Source organism: Gopherus evgoodei, chromosome 1 (genome assembly GCF_007399415.2).
Source record: "Gopherus evgoodei ecotype Sinaloan lineage chromosome 1, rGopEvg1_v1.p, whole genome shotgun sequence".
NCBI classification, from domain to species: Eukaryota; Metazoa; Chordata; order Testudines; family Testudinidae; genus Gopherus; species Gopherus evgoodei.
Window position 1 is genome coordinate 259,569,753 of NC_044322.1, and position 15,436 is coordinate 259,585,188.

Sequence of the window (15,436 nt, forward strand, 5' to 3'; positions counted from 1 at the left end):
ACTGCTGTCCCTTCTCATCATTCAATGTTGCATATTGCTGTCCTGCATCACTCATAGGAGGCCTGATTTCTGAAAACGCTTACTCATGTTGAGTAGTAATCAGTGGGACTGCTTGTGGAGGAAGGCACTACTTAGGGTATGTCTAAACTGCAGTCAGAGGCGTGATTGCTGCACAGGTAGGCATATCCATGCCAGCTTTACCTGTGCTAGCAGAGCTAAAAATAGCAGTGTCACTGGAGGGACACGGGCTTAGTGTGAGCTAGCAGTGCTAGTAGGTACCCAGGGGTCCTTGACGTACTTGGACAGTCCACACTGAAGACTGTGCTGCTGCATCTACACTGCTATTTTTAGCTGCGCTAGTGCAGGTATATCCACCTGTGATGCAGTCAGATCCCAGATTGCCGTGTAAACATGCCATAGGTCTTGCAGACTGTGGCCCATAGTATTTTACGTGTGTGTTAGAATCATTATACACTAAATGAACCATTGCAACCCTGACATTTGCTGGCTAGTCCCTGTCTGGTTTAAACTGATTGTCATGTCGACACTGCTTTATATGTTGTACGGGTTGGATCTGCGGCGCACTGGCTCCTCCGTAGCTCATGTTGCTGGCTGAGTGACTTGCTGGAGACGAGTGAATGATATTGAATTATTGGACTTGTAAAGTCTGTTTATCTCTATCACTCTCCATCCTATTTCTCTTCCATCCCCTTCTTTCCCCCCTGAATGGCACAGGAAGTCCTATGAGTTTGAAGACTTGCTGCAGTCGTCATCCGAGAATGGCAGGGTGGACTGGTATGCTCAGACCAAGCTGGCCCTCACACGCACTTTATCTGAGGAAAACGTCTACGAAGACATTTTGGGTAGGAGCTTCAAGAGGGGAGGGGTTGGACAACTAAAAAGACTTGGGGACCATTGATGAAAACGTGTCACAGTCCAAGGCCTGACCTAGGAGGATGTATTTATTAGGCAAGAGCATACTGTGGTGCATCACACACAAAATATCAGCCAACAGGAAGAAAAATATTGTGTGAGCGGGTGACCGTGAAATTAAAAAATTGGGTCCCACAATCCCTGGATCCGTGTTTGTGGCACTGTGATTTATTCCACCTTTCAACATTAATGCAGGTGCCTGGGGGTGGCTGAGATTCCATCAGTGCGATTCCCAGGAATGTTATTTTATTATCCTACACTTACATACACAGTGTTTTCCAGAAAGTAGAGCAGAACACATCCCCTGTCCTGAAGAGCTTTGAGTCCAGCTGTCACAGAGCTAGAGTTAAGTGAACCTCTTGACAGAGTTTAGCTGGAGAGAAAGGAAATCAGTGCTGTTGTATCCTACAGAGGTGGGTCGCGTTATTTGGGATGGGAGAGAGCCACAGGAACCAGCAGGGCATTGCCATTTTGATCTTAGCAAACTCTCATGCTGTTTGGTTAGAGAGGTCTCACAAAGGATATGCATCCTCTTGGGATTTGCCACAGACAAGGTGGAGATGCCCTGTCCTTTCCCTAGTCAGAAGAGATTGGCATTAGTTGTAAATTTTAAAGTTGCTTACCCCTTTTGCAAGAGTTAGGGGGTCCTTATGTGCCCTCTTTCCCCAGCTGCTTTGGGGGCCAAAGGACAGGGGATGCCCCAGCAGCTGCTGGTCAAAGCCACTATGTAAGTGTCCCTTCCAGCTGGAATAACATGGATCATATTACAGGGTTAAAGAACTGGCAAATCCCTCCATTCCTAAACAGCCACGCCTCTCTCCCCAAGCTGACAAATTTCAGAGTGGGAGCCGTGTTAGTCAGTATCAGCAAACACAAGGAGAAGTCCTTAGAGATCTTGGCACCTTAGAGACTAACAAATATATTAGGCATAAGCTTTTGTGGGCTAGAACTCACTTCATCAGATGCATGGAGTGGAAAATACAGTAGCAGGTATAAATACACAGCACATGAAAAGATGGGAGTTGCCGTAACAAGTGCGAGGTCAGTCTAATGAGGCACTTTAATTAACAGTAGGATACCAAAGGAGGAAAAATCACTTTTGTAGTGATAATGAGAGTGGCTCATTTCAAACAGTTGACAAGAAGGTGTGAGTAACAGTAGGGGGGAATTAGTATGAGGGAAAATTAGGTTTTGTAATGACCCATCCACTCCTAGTCTTTATTCAGGTCTAATTTGATGATGTCCAGTTTGCAAATTAATTCCAGTTCTGCAGTGTCACGTTGGAGTCTGGTTTTGAAGTTTTTTTGTTGAAGAATTGCCACTCTTATGTCTATTATTGAGTGGCCAGAGAGATTGAAGTGTTCCACTGGTTTTTGAATGTTATAATTCCTGATGTCAGATTTGTGTCCATTTATCCTTTTGTGTAGAAACTGTCCAGTTTGGCCAATATACTGGCAGAGGGGCATTGCTGTTACCCTACTGTTACTCACACCTTCTTGTCAACTGTTTGAAATGGGCCACTCTCGTTACCACTACAGAAGTGATTTTTCCTCCCTTGGTCTCCTATTGTTAATTAAAGTGTCTCATTAGACTGACCTCCCACTTGTTATGGCAACTCTCATCTTTTCATGTGCTGTGTATTTATACCTGCTACTGTATTTTCCACTCCATGCATCTGATGAAGTGGGTTCTAGCCCACGAAAGCTTATGCCCAAATAAATGTGTTAGTCTTTAAGGTGCCACAAGGACTCCTCATTGTTCAAGCTGACAAAGAACTCGGATACCATGTTGAAATTCCTAGTCTCCCTACCTTTTGATTGAAAAGGTTAGAGGGAAGATAATAGTTGTCAAGTGGGACACACTTGGGTTTTTGTTTCCTTTCTGTGTGCTTAGGCTCTGCCGGGCTCTGTCTGGAGTTAATGATCTTTAATTGACCCCTTTAGTCCTGGTGTGGTTGCCATGGAATCTGGAGGAGGAGAGGGCTGACAGGGATGACTCCAGCAAAGCTACAACTTGATATTTCATAAAAGCACAGACTGGGAGACTTTATAAAGGATATACAGCTCTAGCTAGAAAACCCCACCCGTGCATGGTGAGTGGGGTGTTTGGAATGGTTCAATCTGTCATTCTGCCACGAGTGTTAGTGATGACCCACAGATGATAATATGTACGAAACAGAGCGCACACACACCCATTGGAGCTGTCAGTATTAGAACTGCCCCTTTTCTGTATGTCTCTCATACTTAGAGTATGTCTCCCAGCGTGGGTAAACGGACCCATGCTAGTGCAGTAGTAATAGCAATGTGAGTGGTGGCATAGGCTAGCTGCATGAGCCAAGCCCTCTGGACCTTCTAGGTCCGAGCTCCGGTGACTCGCTCTTGCCACAATGTCCACATTGCTATTTTTAGCATGCTCACTTGAGCAGAGCTAATGCATGTCTGTCTAGCCGGGCTAGGAGGCATGCTTAGATTGTCTCCCATCTGGCTCTCTGATCTTGCTCAGTATTGTTTATGGAAAGCACTGGAATGCAGTGTAGGACAGACAGGAGACAGGGTTTGCAGGTACTGGTGGGGAAAACCTGGCTGCCTCCCAGGCCAATTCAGATCAGACATGGTACCAAAATTTCTGCACAAAGCACTGGCAGCAGGAGGAGAACTGCGGTGTCCCCTTGTCCTGAGTACTAATTCTCACTGCTCCTATCTCTCCAGTGTGTTAAATGCTGATCAGATAATTACAATTGGAATAATTCACATTTGTGAAAAACCTACACCTAAAATAAGTTCTCTAGTTCAGGGACAGTGTGTGGTTCCAGAACATTTGTATGCAGCTTTCTTTGATAGACAAAAGTACTTTTACCTCCCTCACCTTGGTGAGTCCAGACATTGGGTCACTCATAGACTCATGGAGTGTCATAGGAGAAGAGGTAGAAAAGGTCTTGTAATGCTGTGTCCTTGTCTGATGACTTCAGCTGCGGTCCCCCCCTCTCCATTGACCTCTGGCAGGGCAGGCTGTTGCACAGCCAAAGAGGAAATACAAACCATATACAGGATCCAAGCTAAGCTGCAGTGCCTGCCCCAGCATTACTGACCCCCTAATTTCATTCTCAGCTAGATGTGTTCAAGAATAGGAGAAAGAAGGTTGCTTTTAACTAATGGCTGTCCATTGTGGTGGCACGACAGTATGCATAAGGAAAGGGAAGACTCATAATAAATTGCCTGCCCATTCAGACACTTGGGCCTACATTTTCCGTCACTGATTTTAGGTACCCAGACTGAGACACCTAGGGCCTGATCTCTCACAAGCACTGAATACAGTGAAACCTCTCTATAATGCAATGTTTGGGGTCCAAAAAATTCCATCGCGATAAATGCGGGGTCGCGGTATAGTGGGGTTTCAAGCCGGTCAGTTTAAGTCACTGATCCCCAATGTGGTGCACTGATGTGCGCCGCCTAGTGCCTAGTGCTCCTAGTGCCCAAAAGGGGAGAGAAGCTGTGGCCCCGCACCTGCTGGGGACAGAGAGCACCGGCACCCGCAGCCTCGGAGTTCTCTGTCCCCGCAGGCACAGGGCCGCAGCTTGTGTCCCCTGCTGGGCACTAGGCAGGGGCACATCAATGTCCTGGTGGGCACCATGGCGTTGGGGGCCACTGGTATTAGGCCTTAAAGGGGAGCCAACTTATGATCCCGTTATATGCGATTTCACGTTATGGCGGGGCACGTTATGGCGAGGTTTGACTGTATCTTCAGCTCACTTTTAAGTTAACTGGAGTTGTGGGTGCTCAGCATTTCTGAAGAATCAGGCACTAGCTGTCTCAAGGTGGGCACCTACGAATCAGGGCACCCCAAATTAGCAGCATGAAGTTTATGCACCACTTACAACCCACTTAAATGATATTTGGAAGGCTTAAGTGGGACTTAGATGGAGCACAGATCTTTAATTCAGAGAGAACAGGGAATCAGAAGAATGAAGAGAAGGGATATTAAGGGCCACGCTATATGAAAACCTTATGACTTCTCCATTGACAGGGAAATGGACTGTAGGACTTAATTGGTCTCTAACTCCTGTGACATAATTCTATGGCTGGATACATCCTGGTCAGGATTTGGATGCAATCCAGTAAGCAGCTGGATTCCCAGAGCTTGAGAGAGGGAAGGGATAGCAAGAATGTTTGAGAACAATTTTTTTTAACCACCAGATGTGGGGGGTGGGAGAAAGCCATAGGATCCCAGCAGAGATTTTGTGGGACTCCTCCAGGATTTTCTGTGTTTCTTACCTATAGCATGTGGCTCTTTGCTGCAGATCCACCATCGAAGGAAAACCCCTACGAAGACATTGAGATGAACAGTCGCTGCCTGGGGAAGAAATGTGTCCTGACTTTCCCAGCATCCCCCACCTCTTCTGTACCTGGCACACCCCCCAAGGTATCCTGGTTCAACCAGCATGACTTGTGTCCAGTTCCCAAAAGGCTTTGAGTGAGATCCTGCTCTCATTGAGGTCAATGGAGTTTTACTATTGACTTTAAGGGGGCCAGGATTTCACCTTTTAGGTTTTAGCTACTGTTGAGGGGAAGTGCCAGAGCGAGAATAGAGAGCCATGAGCACAGGAATTCCCATGTTCACCCTTTGGTATGGTGTCTTGTTTTTGTTTTTCTCACATTGGGGTTAACTCCTAAGCAGCATGCCAGGAACTTGCTGAATAATCCATGATAAGATTTAAGGGTTTGTAATTGTCAGTGCTACATCAAGATTTTATGCAAGAAGGGTGTGATACCCACGATCATGTTTTATTTTGGACAAAATCCTGTTTTGATCCATTTCCTCTGTAAATACGTGTTCCCAGTGAAGCCTCCACATCGTGCAAGCAGTTTGAGAGAAAGCAAGCAGATCACAAAAGGAAGAGTAGCTGTTTGATCTTAACTAAGATAGTAACTCATATATGCACAGACATGCTAAGGGCTGTGGTAGTGCAGTGGGCTCGTGTTGGCCTTTCACCTTAGGAAACCTGGAGTCAGATTTTTACTAGGTTCCAAATGAAAATGAGTTGTGCTCTGATCTAGTCTCTTCACGTGTCCAGCACAAAACTAACCGTGGAACTCCATTGCAAAATTTGCTTTCAGGACTGATCTATCTTGAGGTTCAGGGGCATTTGCATTTGGAGTGTTGGTCTGGGCTCAGTTCTACAACGAATCCTCACCAGGTGGCAGTCTCAGTTTCAATCTAGCAGAACCCCAGAACCGGAGAGCACGGTGGAGTTGCAGTTTAGAGTTGAGGACCATTGGCAGAGCTACAAGGAAGAAGTTTTACCTGTTCCGGGCTGCTTTGTATTTCGCTCAGCCCTGCTCTTTTAGCCTCATAATTTTGTGAGGGCTACATTCATTCACAATATTTAAAACCAGGGAAAGGCCATTCATTGCTGCAGTGTAAGGTAGCCTCCTCCTCTTTAAAGTGGCACTGGATGCACCGCCAGTCAAGGCCCAGCAATCTGATCAGCATCCATGGGCAATATGTAATCCATTTTTGCAACTGTTAAGAATTGTGAAGTGAAGCATCTATTGCCCCCTCCATTAGGAAGGTCCTGTTGGATTTCTGTTGATAAATTTGGTTAAAGGTAGCAACCAATTCCCTGTGGTTTCACTGGGAAGCGCTTACGAGAATTCCTGGCTAGCTCAGACAGCCTTAACAAGTGCATCCTTGGAGTCCTACTTTCTTGAGGACTCCCCCATCTCACGCAAGTGCTGCAACTCTGTCTGATGCTGTCTTTCTCTTTAGCAATGAGACCAGAGGAGGAGGTAAATGTATGGTCTGAGCCTCTTTCTGGAAGCTTGTGATCCAGAGAAGAGCAGCCGTGCTATCTGCCTCCTGTGTCTTTCCAGTTGCTATCTGCTCTACCCTTAGGCCAGGGTTCCCACAACCAATTTTTTGGTGACCTCAGAGTGCAGTCACCAACTCTTGCTGGAGGCTGCTCTGACAATTTTTCCTAAAATACTTAATTAACTTTAGGAAAAACAAATAAATATGCACATATATGCTTCCAAATCATTGTAATTTAATTTTGTAGGGTTTGAGGTTTTTTTGCAGACTCAATAATAAAAATAATATACAGTTGTCACTATTCTTTATGGGATCTAAACAGAATAGAAATCCAAATAAGGTGCTTTGCACATTCTTCTCTCTTCTTGTTGTTTCTTTGGCTTTTCGGTAGCTTTTTAAAAACCTTGATAGCTAGTAAGTCTGCTGCTGCGAAGAGTAACATTTGTATGTTTGTTAATATCGTTTTTCACAGCTTCCCAGCTAGCTAGTAAGTCTGCTGTGAAAAGTGATACTAATAGACATACGCATATCAATTTTCACAGCAGACTTACTCAGCCCTGGCAAGCCAGAAGTCCTGGACTGGGAGGTGGGTAGGGGGACAGCAGTGTCCAGGAGCGATGGGGGGATGAATGGGTGACCAGTGAGGCAGCAGGGGCCAGGGGTGATGTGAGGTGTGTGAGCCAAGGGCTGGCACGGCCACCGTATGGCCAGAGTCCAGAGCCAGAACCCAAAGACTCATGACCGGATCCTGCTGCCCACCACTCCAGGGATGAAGCCAGGACTCACTACCCCTAGCAAGGTGGGGAACTCACTGGTTGCCTGCTCCTCTGGCGTTTGGGGCTCCAGAGTAGGGCAGGGACCAACCCCTGGTGGTGGCCCTGGGGGAGGTTCCACTGCTTTGCCGCCCCACCCCCACTGACCAAGAGGCTGTCGTGGCTGCAAGAAAAGCCCCTGGTGGTTCCAGTGGCTGAATTTGAGAAACGCTGCCTTACACTGTCCAGCTGCCTCAGGCTCAGCCCATGTGACAGTAGAAGATCACGCTAGTAACAAGTAATATTGACAGCGGGGGTATAAACTCAATTTTCCTTACCAATAGCGCTCGCCATGCTATCCAAACTACAGATATTGTTATTAGGGCTGATTTAAATTTTTTCCAAATGTTGACACCTTTCCCCCTTCTACCTCCCAAAAAATGTTGCTGTTTTTCAACCAGCTTTTAGAGTGATTGAGATTTTTTAGAAAATGTGAAATTGCAATGAAATGTTCTTTTGAAAATGTATCTGCATTTTTTGATCAGCTCCCTACCCCCCAGAGGTAAACTGTAGCATGGCTGTAGAGCTAATCTCTTCATCACAGGTATTTGGGATGGAATTCACACCTGTGCAAAGGGCACATACAAGGACCCATCCACCTCTTAAGTCCCACTCAAGCTCTCAAAATGGGACTGAACTATTGCATAGGCCATGTGCTGGCCCTCTGCATGGGGATGAATTTCATCCTTATGGCTCCCCTGTCAAGGTCGTATCTAGGAGCTGAAATAACACAGTTATACTGCTACATGGTTCTTAACACAAAAAATTGCTGTCCGCGTTGGTCAGGAAAAATGTGCTGTTAACACCCTGTCTGATAGCCAACATAATTTCAACTATAGCATGGACCTTACTGGACCCAAATCATGATAGAACCCTGCCCCGTCCCATTCCACCAACCCAGAACTGACTAGGACTGTCTGAGAGGCTCCCCACCCTGAAGACCCATCATACATAAATCAAATCATTGGGTTGATGGAAGAAGCAGTGGAGACCAGTCTCCAAAGGAGAAGCTTATTCACCCTCTCGGAAGCCGTGAAGAAGCAGACGGCTCATTTTTGCCCCCAATTCCTTCCTCCCTGGAAGGTGTTCCATTCCTGGGAGGGGGGTGCAGAGTAAGCTCTTCAGGGCAGGGATTGTCTCTGTAGGTGTACACCACCCAACACAATGAAGGGCTGATCCTGCTCAAGCCTTCTGGGTGCTGCTCTGCTATAAAGAAGGAGAATGCAATAAAAGTTGTTACCAAGAGTCATTGCACTGAAAAGCAGCTTGCTTGGATTTAACCAGAGAGCTGAATTTGAAATCCATTTGAATTAATTGCTTGTTATCTAAACAGCACTGGCCTAACTCTGTGCCTGTTGACTCAAAGGCAGAACTCCCATTGACTTCAAATGGGAGCAGAATTAGGCCAACGCTGAGTGCGTTTGAAAATCCCACTATCACAGGAGTGAGTTGAACTTTGACCCTCTTAAAGGCCCAAGCTCATCCTGTGATATACCAACAGGAGAAATTGTAGGCACTGGCCAACTCTGATGATGTGAAGGTAAGATGCACCTTCACGCCCACACATGGGTTCCTGTAGTTTCACTAAATAAAAAAGTTACAAATAGTAGAGGGATTAGAACTGGTGAGGAGAGAATGTTCCATGACTTCCCTCTGTATTCCTTCCTCTACTTCCTCTTCACGCTTCCCCCCAAAGTGTCATTTCACAGTGGCCCTATCTCTCTCTGGAGCTTCTCCCAGCATTGTCCAGGAGTTGTTCTCTAGGATATATGAGGCACTCCCTCCCCATGAGTATGCTGCTTTGGCACTACTCCCAGCTCCTTTGGTCTGGGGAATTTAGAATCTGAACATTGATACTATAATATACCAGCCTGTTGGGTTGCGACTGAACTTAACCAAACACTTACTGATGGGCTTAGGAAGAAACTAACTTCCACTGCTGTCCATGTTAGGGTTTCTTGCACCTTCCTCTGAAATATTGTCTTTAATTGTCTTGCACGGTAGTCCTATGTAAACTGTGACAGCCATGCAAATTTCTGCCAAGCATACTGATAAGCCGCATCTGCCTGTGTGCTAGCCATGTGCTCCAGCTCACCTAATTGAAATTAGTGCTGTCACAATGTTTCCTTGAGAAGTATAGTGAGATAGAGAGTGCTGTGTTAATGTATTTCCTCTCCTGTGTTCTGTCTCCTTCCCCAGTTGCTTTCCAAACCCATTTTCTTTCGACAAAACTCAGAGCGGCGGAGTTTCAAACTGCTGGACATACGGAAACTGAGCCGTGACGGTACTGGGTCCCCTTCCAAAATCAGCCCTCCCTCTACCCCCAGCAGTCCAGATGATACCTTCTTCTCCCTGGGAGATTCTCAGAATGGCAAGAGGAGAAGGAAGATTCCCAAGGTAACATCAGGTTTTTTTTCCCCCCTTATCCTGGCTTCTCACATTGATAAAGATGACTTTTTGGTGCAATTTCCAATGTCATGCCCATAAAATTTAGGAAGAGTTCTGGGCTATGACTTGATTTCCATTAACCTTTCAGTTAGTGCTACATATTTTCTACATCCCACCCACCCTTTTTCTCATGGGAAAAGGGGTCCAAAGATCTCTGCAAGGTCTAAAGCAGTGGTTCTCAACCAGAAGTACATGTATCCCTGGGGACACACAGAGGTATTCCAGAGGGTACATCAATTCCTCTAGATATTGATCTAGTTTTACAACAGGTACATAAAAAGCATTAGTGAAGTCAGTACAAACTAAAATTTCATATAATGACTTTATACTGCTTTACATACTATACACTGAAATATTTATATTCTAGTTGCTTTATTTTATAATTATATGGCAAAAATTAGAAAGCAAGCAATTTTTCCGTAATAGTGTGCTGTGACACTTTTGTATTTTTATGTTTGATTTTGTAAGCAAGTAGTTAAGTGTCATGAAACTTGAGGTACACAGGACAAATCAGACTCCTGAAAGGAATACGGTAGTCTGGAAAGGTTGAGAACCACTGGTCTAAAGAATGGGTTTTTTCCTCTCTGTCATGTCCCACACTACTGTGAGGGATAAAACAAGTAAAAAAAAATCAGAATTAGAAATTTTAACTAGATTTTTTTAATGAAATTCAAACGTTGATAGAAAATTGATGATTTTTTTTGCAAAGAATGCATCTTGGTTTCCAACCATGTTTAGTGAAGGGCATGGAGAGCAATGGCTCCAATGAAGGGCCATGTGTCCAATAATTGTTACCTGGTGATAATATATATTTTCTTTCAAGATATTATTCACTAGCTGTCTCAGTGTGCTGTAAGAGTTCCAAGCAGGAGTATGATCTCATGTAAACAAAGGAGACAAAACTGGAATTCAAGCTGTGTAGAATTTTGTTGGTTTGTCTGTAGTTATAGATGTTTTCTTTAACACTTCCTGTTTAAGATTGACTGTGATTTCATATATCATGACACTATTTTAGATTTAGATCGGAGTGTAGTTGGGTTCAATTCAAATGAGGCTATGGACCACGTATTGAATGCTTTCAAAACATGGTTATTTTTCCTGCTCTCAGCAAGACTTTGGCAAAGGTTAGCAGTGTTAGGCTGCAACTGTGTCTCTGAGCAGACAGTCTTCCTTTGGGAAAATGTGTGCTTATGTATATTTATGTCTTCTGATCATGTGTTCTCATGTGTACAAATTTAATTGTGTACATATTGTGTGTGTGAGAGAGAGAGAGATGGAGAGAGAGCATTCACATTTCAGGATGTGCATGTGTGTACACAAATTCACATTAAGTGCCATGGAGGGGGAAGTTAAGGGGTGTGAACTTATTGGTGAGTGTAATGCTGTGTGCCCGGGAATAAGATTTACTATATACATTGATGTTGGTACCAACATGAGAACCAGGACAGACAGCTCGAGATGTGAAATAAATGATCTATCCTAAAGGCTTTTGTTTAAAGCATTTCTGACCAAATTTCTACTAAGTCAGTAAGTCCAGCACCTCTTTATCATTGTCGATTACACAATCGTTGTTGTCCAGGGTCACTCATAGGTGTGTGTGTACTAGCGTAGTAACAAAGCCAAACTGTTAACATAACGCGTTTTTGCTTCTTGTGGCCCCTTCTTTTGCCTCTCACAAGATCCCATCTGCATGATGTGTTGTGTCATGTTAGGCATCCATTTCATATTTAAAAGTATCAATAATTGAGCTGTGCCCCTGGGGTTGATGGGACAGGATTTGTTTGAAATTGTTTTTTAAAACTCTCGGAGCGGGATCTTCAGGTCTACCTGTGTGTAAGTTGCATTCTGCCACCTTGTTGCCATCCCATACCCAGGCAATGCTTTGGGCCAAGGTAGATCAGCCTCAGGTGTGCTATATAGCCTAGGAGCCACTGGCCTTAGATGACAGCAAGAGCTGATCATGCCCCATTCATCCTACTCCGAGGACACCAACTGGACCAGCTGATGGCCACAAGCCCCCTGGCCTTGAACTGGCTATAGTGACTTCAAACCACTTGGGGATTTCCCTACACCAGGGGAACCCCCATTTGCCCTGTGAGAGTCACTTTCTGCCTGCAGTGCAAAGAGGGATGATGAGCTGACCCCTTGAATCTACAGCCCTGACTAGTCTACGGAAGGGACTGCACTAAAAGATTTGTTTTAAAAGCTCATTTTAACAGCAGTTTCAGCACTGATTTCCCCCATGTGGAAAATGTATAAAGTGTCTAAAGCATTTTTTAAATAAGGTTCTCAGTAACCTAAATAGGTTTTTGAATCCTCCATAGGTCTCTAACATGCTTTCTGTAAGAGGTGTTGAGAACAGTTTAACCCTAATCTTTACTGGTGATCTGTTGTTCTCGAATCCACTGGGGTGGGGCGGGCTGGTCCAGGGGATGGCCCAGGGGGACTCATTGTCAACAAAGAGTAGACAGGGTCATCGTGTTTATGGTACCTATAGGGTCTAGTGGTGGGAAGGTTGTTGACCAGGATTAGGAAACTGAAAATTCCCTTTGGAACAATAACATTTTCATCTCCCTTATTGGGGAAAGGGCACTAACCCTGTTTTCTGTCTCTTGCTTGCTGAGCAGCTGGTATTGAAAATCAATGCCATTTATGAGGCCCGAAGGGGAAAGAAGCGTGTCAAGAGGCTGTCCCAGTCTACGGAGAGCAATTCAGGGAAAGGTAAATGAACTTTGATCAAAGCTGAGTCTTTTTGAGAGTTTCTACCTGGCTTGAATTTTTTGTGATGTACAGTATGTTTTCTAACACTTTGTCTGGTTCGGTGTACAAGGACTGGCTGGGGCTTCCTTTATGAATAGGGCCCTACTAAATTCACGGTCCATTTTGGTCAATTTAACCATCATAGGAATTTAAAAATAATAAATTTTATTATTCCAGCTATTTAAATCTGAAATTTCACGGTGTTGTAATTGTGGGGGTTGCAGTACTGCTACCCTTATTGCTGCTGCTGGTGGCAGTGCTGCCTTCAGAGCTGGGCAGCTGGAGAGCCGTGGCTGCTGGCTAGAGCCCAGCTCTGAAGGCAGAGCCACTGCCAGCAGCAGCGCCGAAGTAAGAATGGCCTGATATGGTATTGCCACCCTTACTTCTGCGCTGCTGCCTGAAGAGCTGGGCCCTCAGTCAGCAGCCAACGCTCTCCAGCTGCCCAGCTCTGAAGGCAGCAGCTCAGAAGTAAGGATGACACGGTCTGGTATTGCCACCCTTACTTCTGTGCTGCTGCTGGCGGGGCGCTGCCTTCAGAGCTGGGTGCCTGGCCAACAGCCGCCAATCTCCGGCCGCCCAGCTCTGAAGGCAGGACAGAAGTAAGAGTGGAAATACTGTGATCCCCCCTAAAATAACCTTGTGACCTCCCCTGAAACTCCTTTTTGGGTCAGTACCCCCAATTTGAGAAATGCTGGTCTCCCCCATGAACTCTGTGTAGTATAGGGTAAAAGCACACAAAAGACCAGATTTCACGGAGTGGGAGAGACCAGATTTCATGGTCCCTGATGCGTTTTTCATGGCTGCGAATTTGGTAGGGCCCTTTTTAAGAAGCTAAAGGCTAGTCCGCTATCTAAGGCTATGTCTACACTGCACACTCTACAGTGGCACAACTGTGCCAATACAGCAGTGCCACTGTAATCTCTCCCATTTAGCCACAGAGAGCTCTTCTGCCAACAAAATAAAACCAGCCCCAACAAGGGCAGTAGGTTTGTTGGCAGGAGAGCATCTCCCACTGACATAGTGCTAGCCGCACCGGCACTTTTTGTCGATAAAACTTTTGTCAGCCAAAGGTGTGGTTTTTTTTCACACCCCGACTTACAAAATTTTACTGACAAAGTGCAGTGAAGACATAGCCTAGGACAGTGGTCCCCAATGCGGTGCCCGCGGGCGCCATGGTGCCCACCGGGGCATTTATGTGCGCCCGCCTATTGACAAGTGAGTGCTTCCGCTGGACAACCCACCACTGAGGAGCAAGGCCGCCAGACAACCAGCCGCCAAAATGCTGCTGAGAAGCAGCAACGCCAAGAAGCGTCGCCAATGAAATGCCACTGCTTCTCAGCAGCATTTCGGCGGCGACGCTTCTTGATGACTCCAGTTCTCGGCAGCATTTCGGTGGCGAAGCATCTCGATGATGCTGGTTCTCGGTGGCATTTCAGCGTCTGGTCATCTGGCACCAGCCACACTCTTCTGGAACATGAATATGCTATTGCAACAGAAAGGTTGGGGATCAGTGGCCTAGGAGCTCTTATTGTAAGGACTTTTCCCCCCCGACTCAGTTTTAGTCCATTACTCCTAACGGTAACCTCGTGGGTTGCACTGAACAATTCCTCCTCTTCTTGGTGTTTCTTTCTCACAGATGCTTGTAGATGTTTGTCATGATATATATATATATATATATATATAAAAAAGCTTTTGTTTCGGGTTTTAAAACAATCTTTTTGGGGGATTAGAAAGAGCCCTTAATGGGGGCAGATTACTCCACGTTGGCCTACTCTGAGGGTTTCTGGCACCTTCTTCTAATGCATCTGGTTCTGGATGCTATCTGCAGCAGGATACTGGACTAGACAGACCATGCATCTGATACAGAATGGCATTTAACTGTGTTCCCCCTGTCCCTCAAGTTATTGTGTAGCCAAGATAAGCATGTTAGATCCAAATTTTGTGCTTGGTTACATCCATACAACCAACTGAATGTCAGCTGAAGCTTTCTGGATTTTTCATTTCGCTCTATACACATAATCGCTTTTGTTGCTCTTTTCTGAATGCCCTCAAATGGACAGGAAGGTATCAAGAATGGTGAGCTAAGGCTCTATTGTCATGGGCACCCCTAGGAAGAAAGAGCCCTTGTGTGCAATACATTCTGCCTCCTGAAGTGGTTAAGTCTGGTTTTATTCTGCCATCCATAAGCAGTGCACTATTTTTAGACAGTCTTTATTTCATGTTTCCTGGTAGTTACAGATGAGAACAGTGAATCGGACAGTGACACGGAAGAGAAACTGAAAGGTAAGAAAAGTTTGCCCTCCTCACACACGTGGGAGATGTATCTTTCCTGTTCTCTTTGCAGCACTTAGAGAAGAGACTCGTTTCCACTCAGAAAAGAGAGACGTCAAAGGCCACAGAACCGCAAGAGAAGCTCAGTTTGAGACACGAGAGCCCAAACTAAACCAAGAGCCCATTCCAACTCCCACAGAAGTCAATGGGAGTTTCTAAACTTACTGTCGTGGGAGTTGGCTTGGACACTGAGGCAGTTCAGAAGAGGTTTTGATAAGTAAAGGATCATAAATGTGTGAAGAAGGCTGCCAGAGGCAGCACTGCAATGTGACAGCATGAGCATAGTCCAAAGTCCTCACTTGAGGAGCAAACTATTGCAGCGTAGGAACACAGCTCAGTGGAGA

The 15,436-nt window shown here is 45.5% G+C and overlaps 1 protein-coding gene across 2 annotated transcripts in view; it reads left to right on the forward strand.

Moving 5' to 3' along the window:
• Positions 1–15,436, forward strand: part of DENND2A (DENN domain containing 2A) — an 86,830-nt gene that overhangs the window by 43,508 nt on the left and 27,886 nt on the right. For both annotated transcript variants that reach the window (XM_030544035.1, XM_030544044.1), the window contains exons 4-8: positions 736–863; positions 5,231–5,352; positions 9,753–9,950; positions 12,629–12,722; positions 14,994–15,044. In XM_030544035.1, coding sequence (XP_030399895.1) covers positions 736–863; positions 5,231–5,352; positions 9,753–9,950; positions 12,629–12,722; positions 14,994–15,044 — 593 coding nt within the window. The remainder of the gene's footprint in view (positions 1–735; positions 864–5,230; positions 5,353–9,752; positions 9,951–12,628; positions 12,723–14,993; positions 15,045–15,436) is intronic.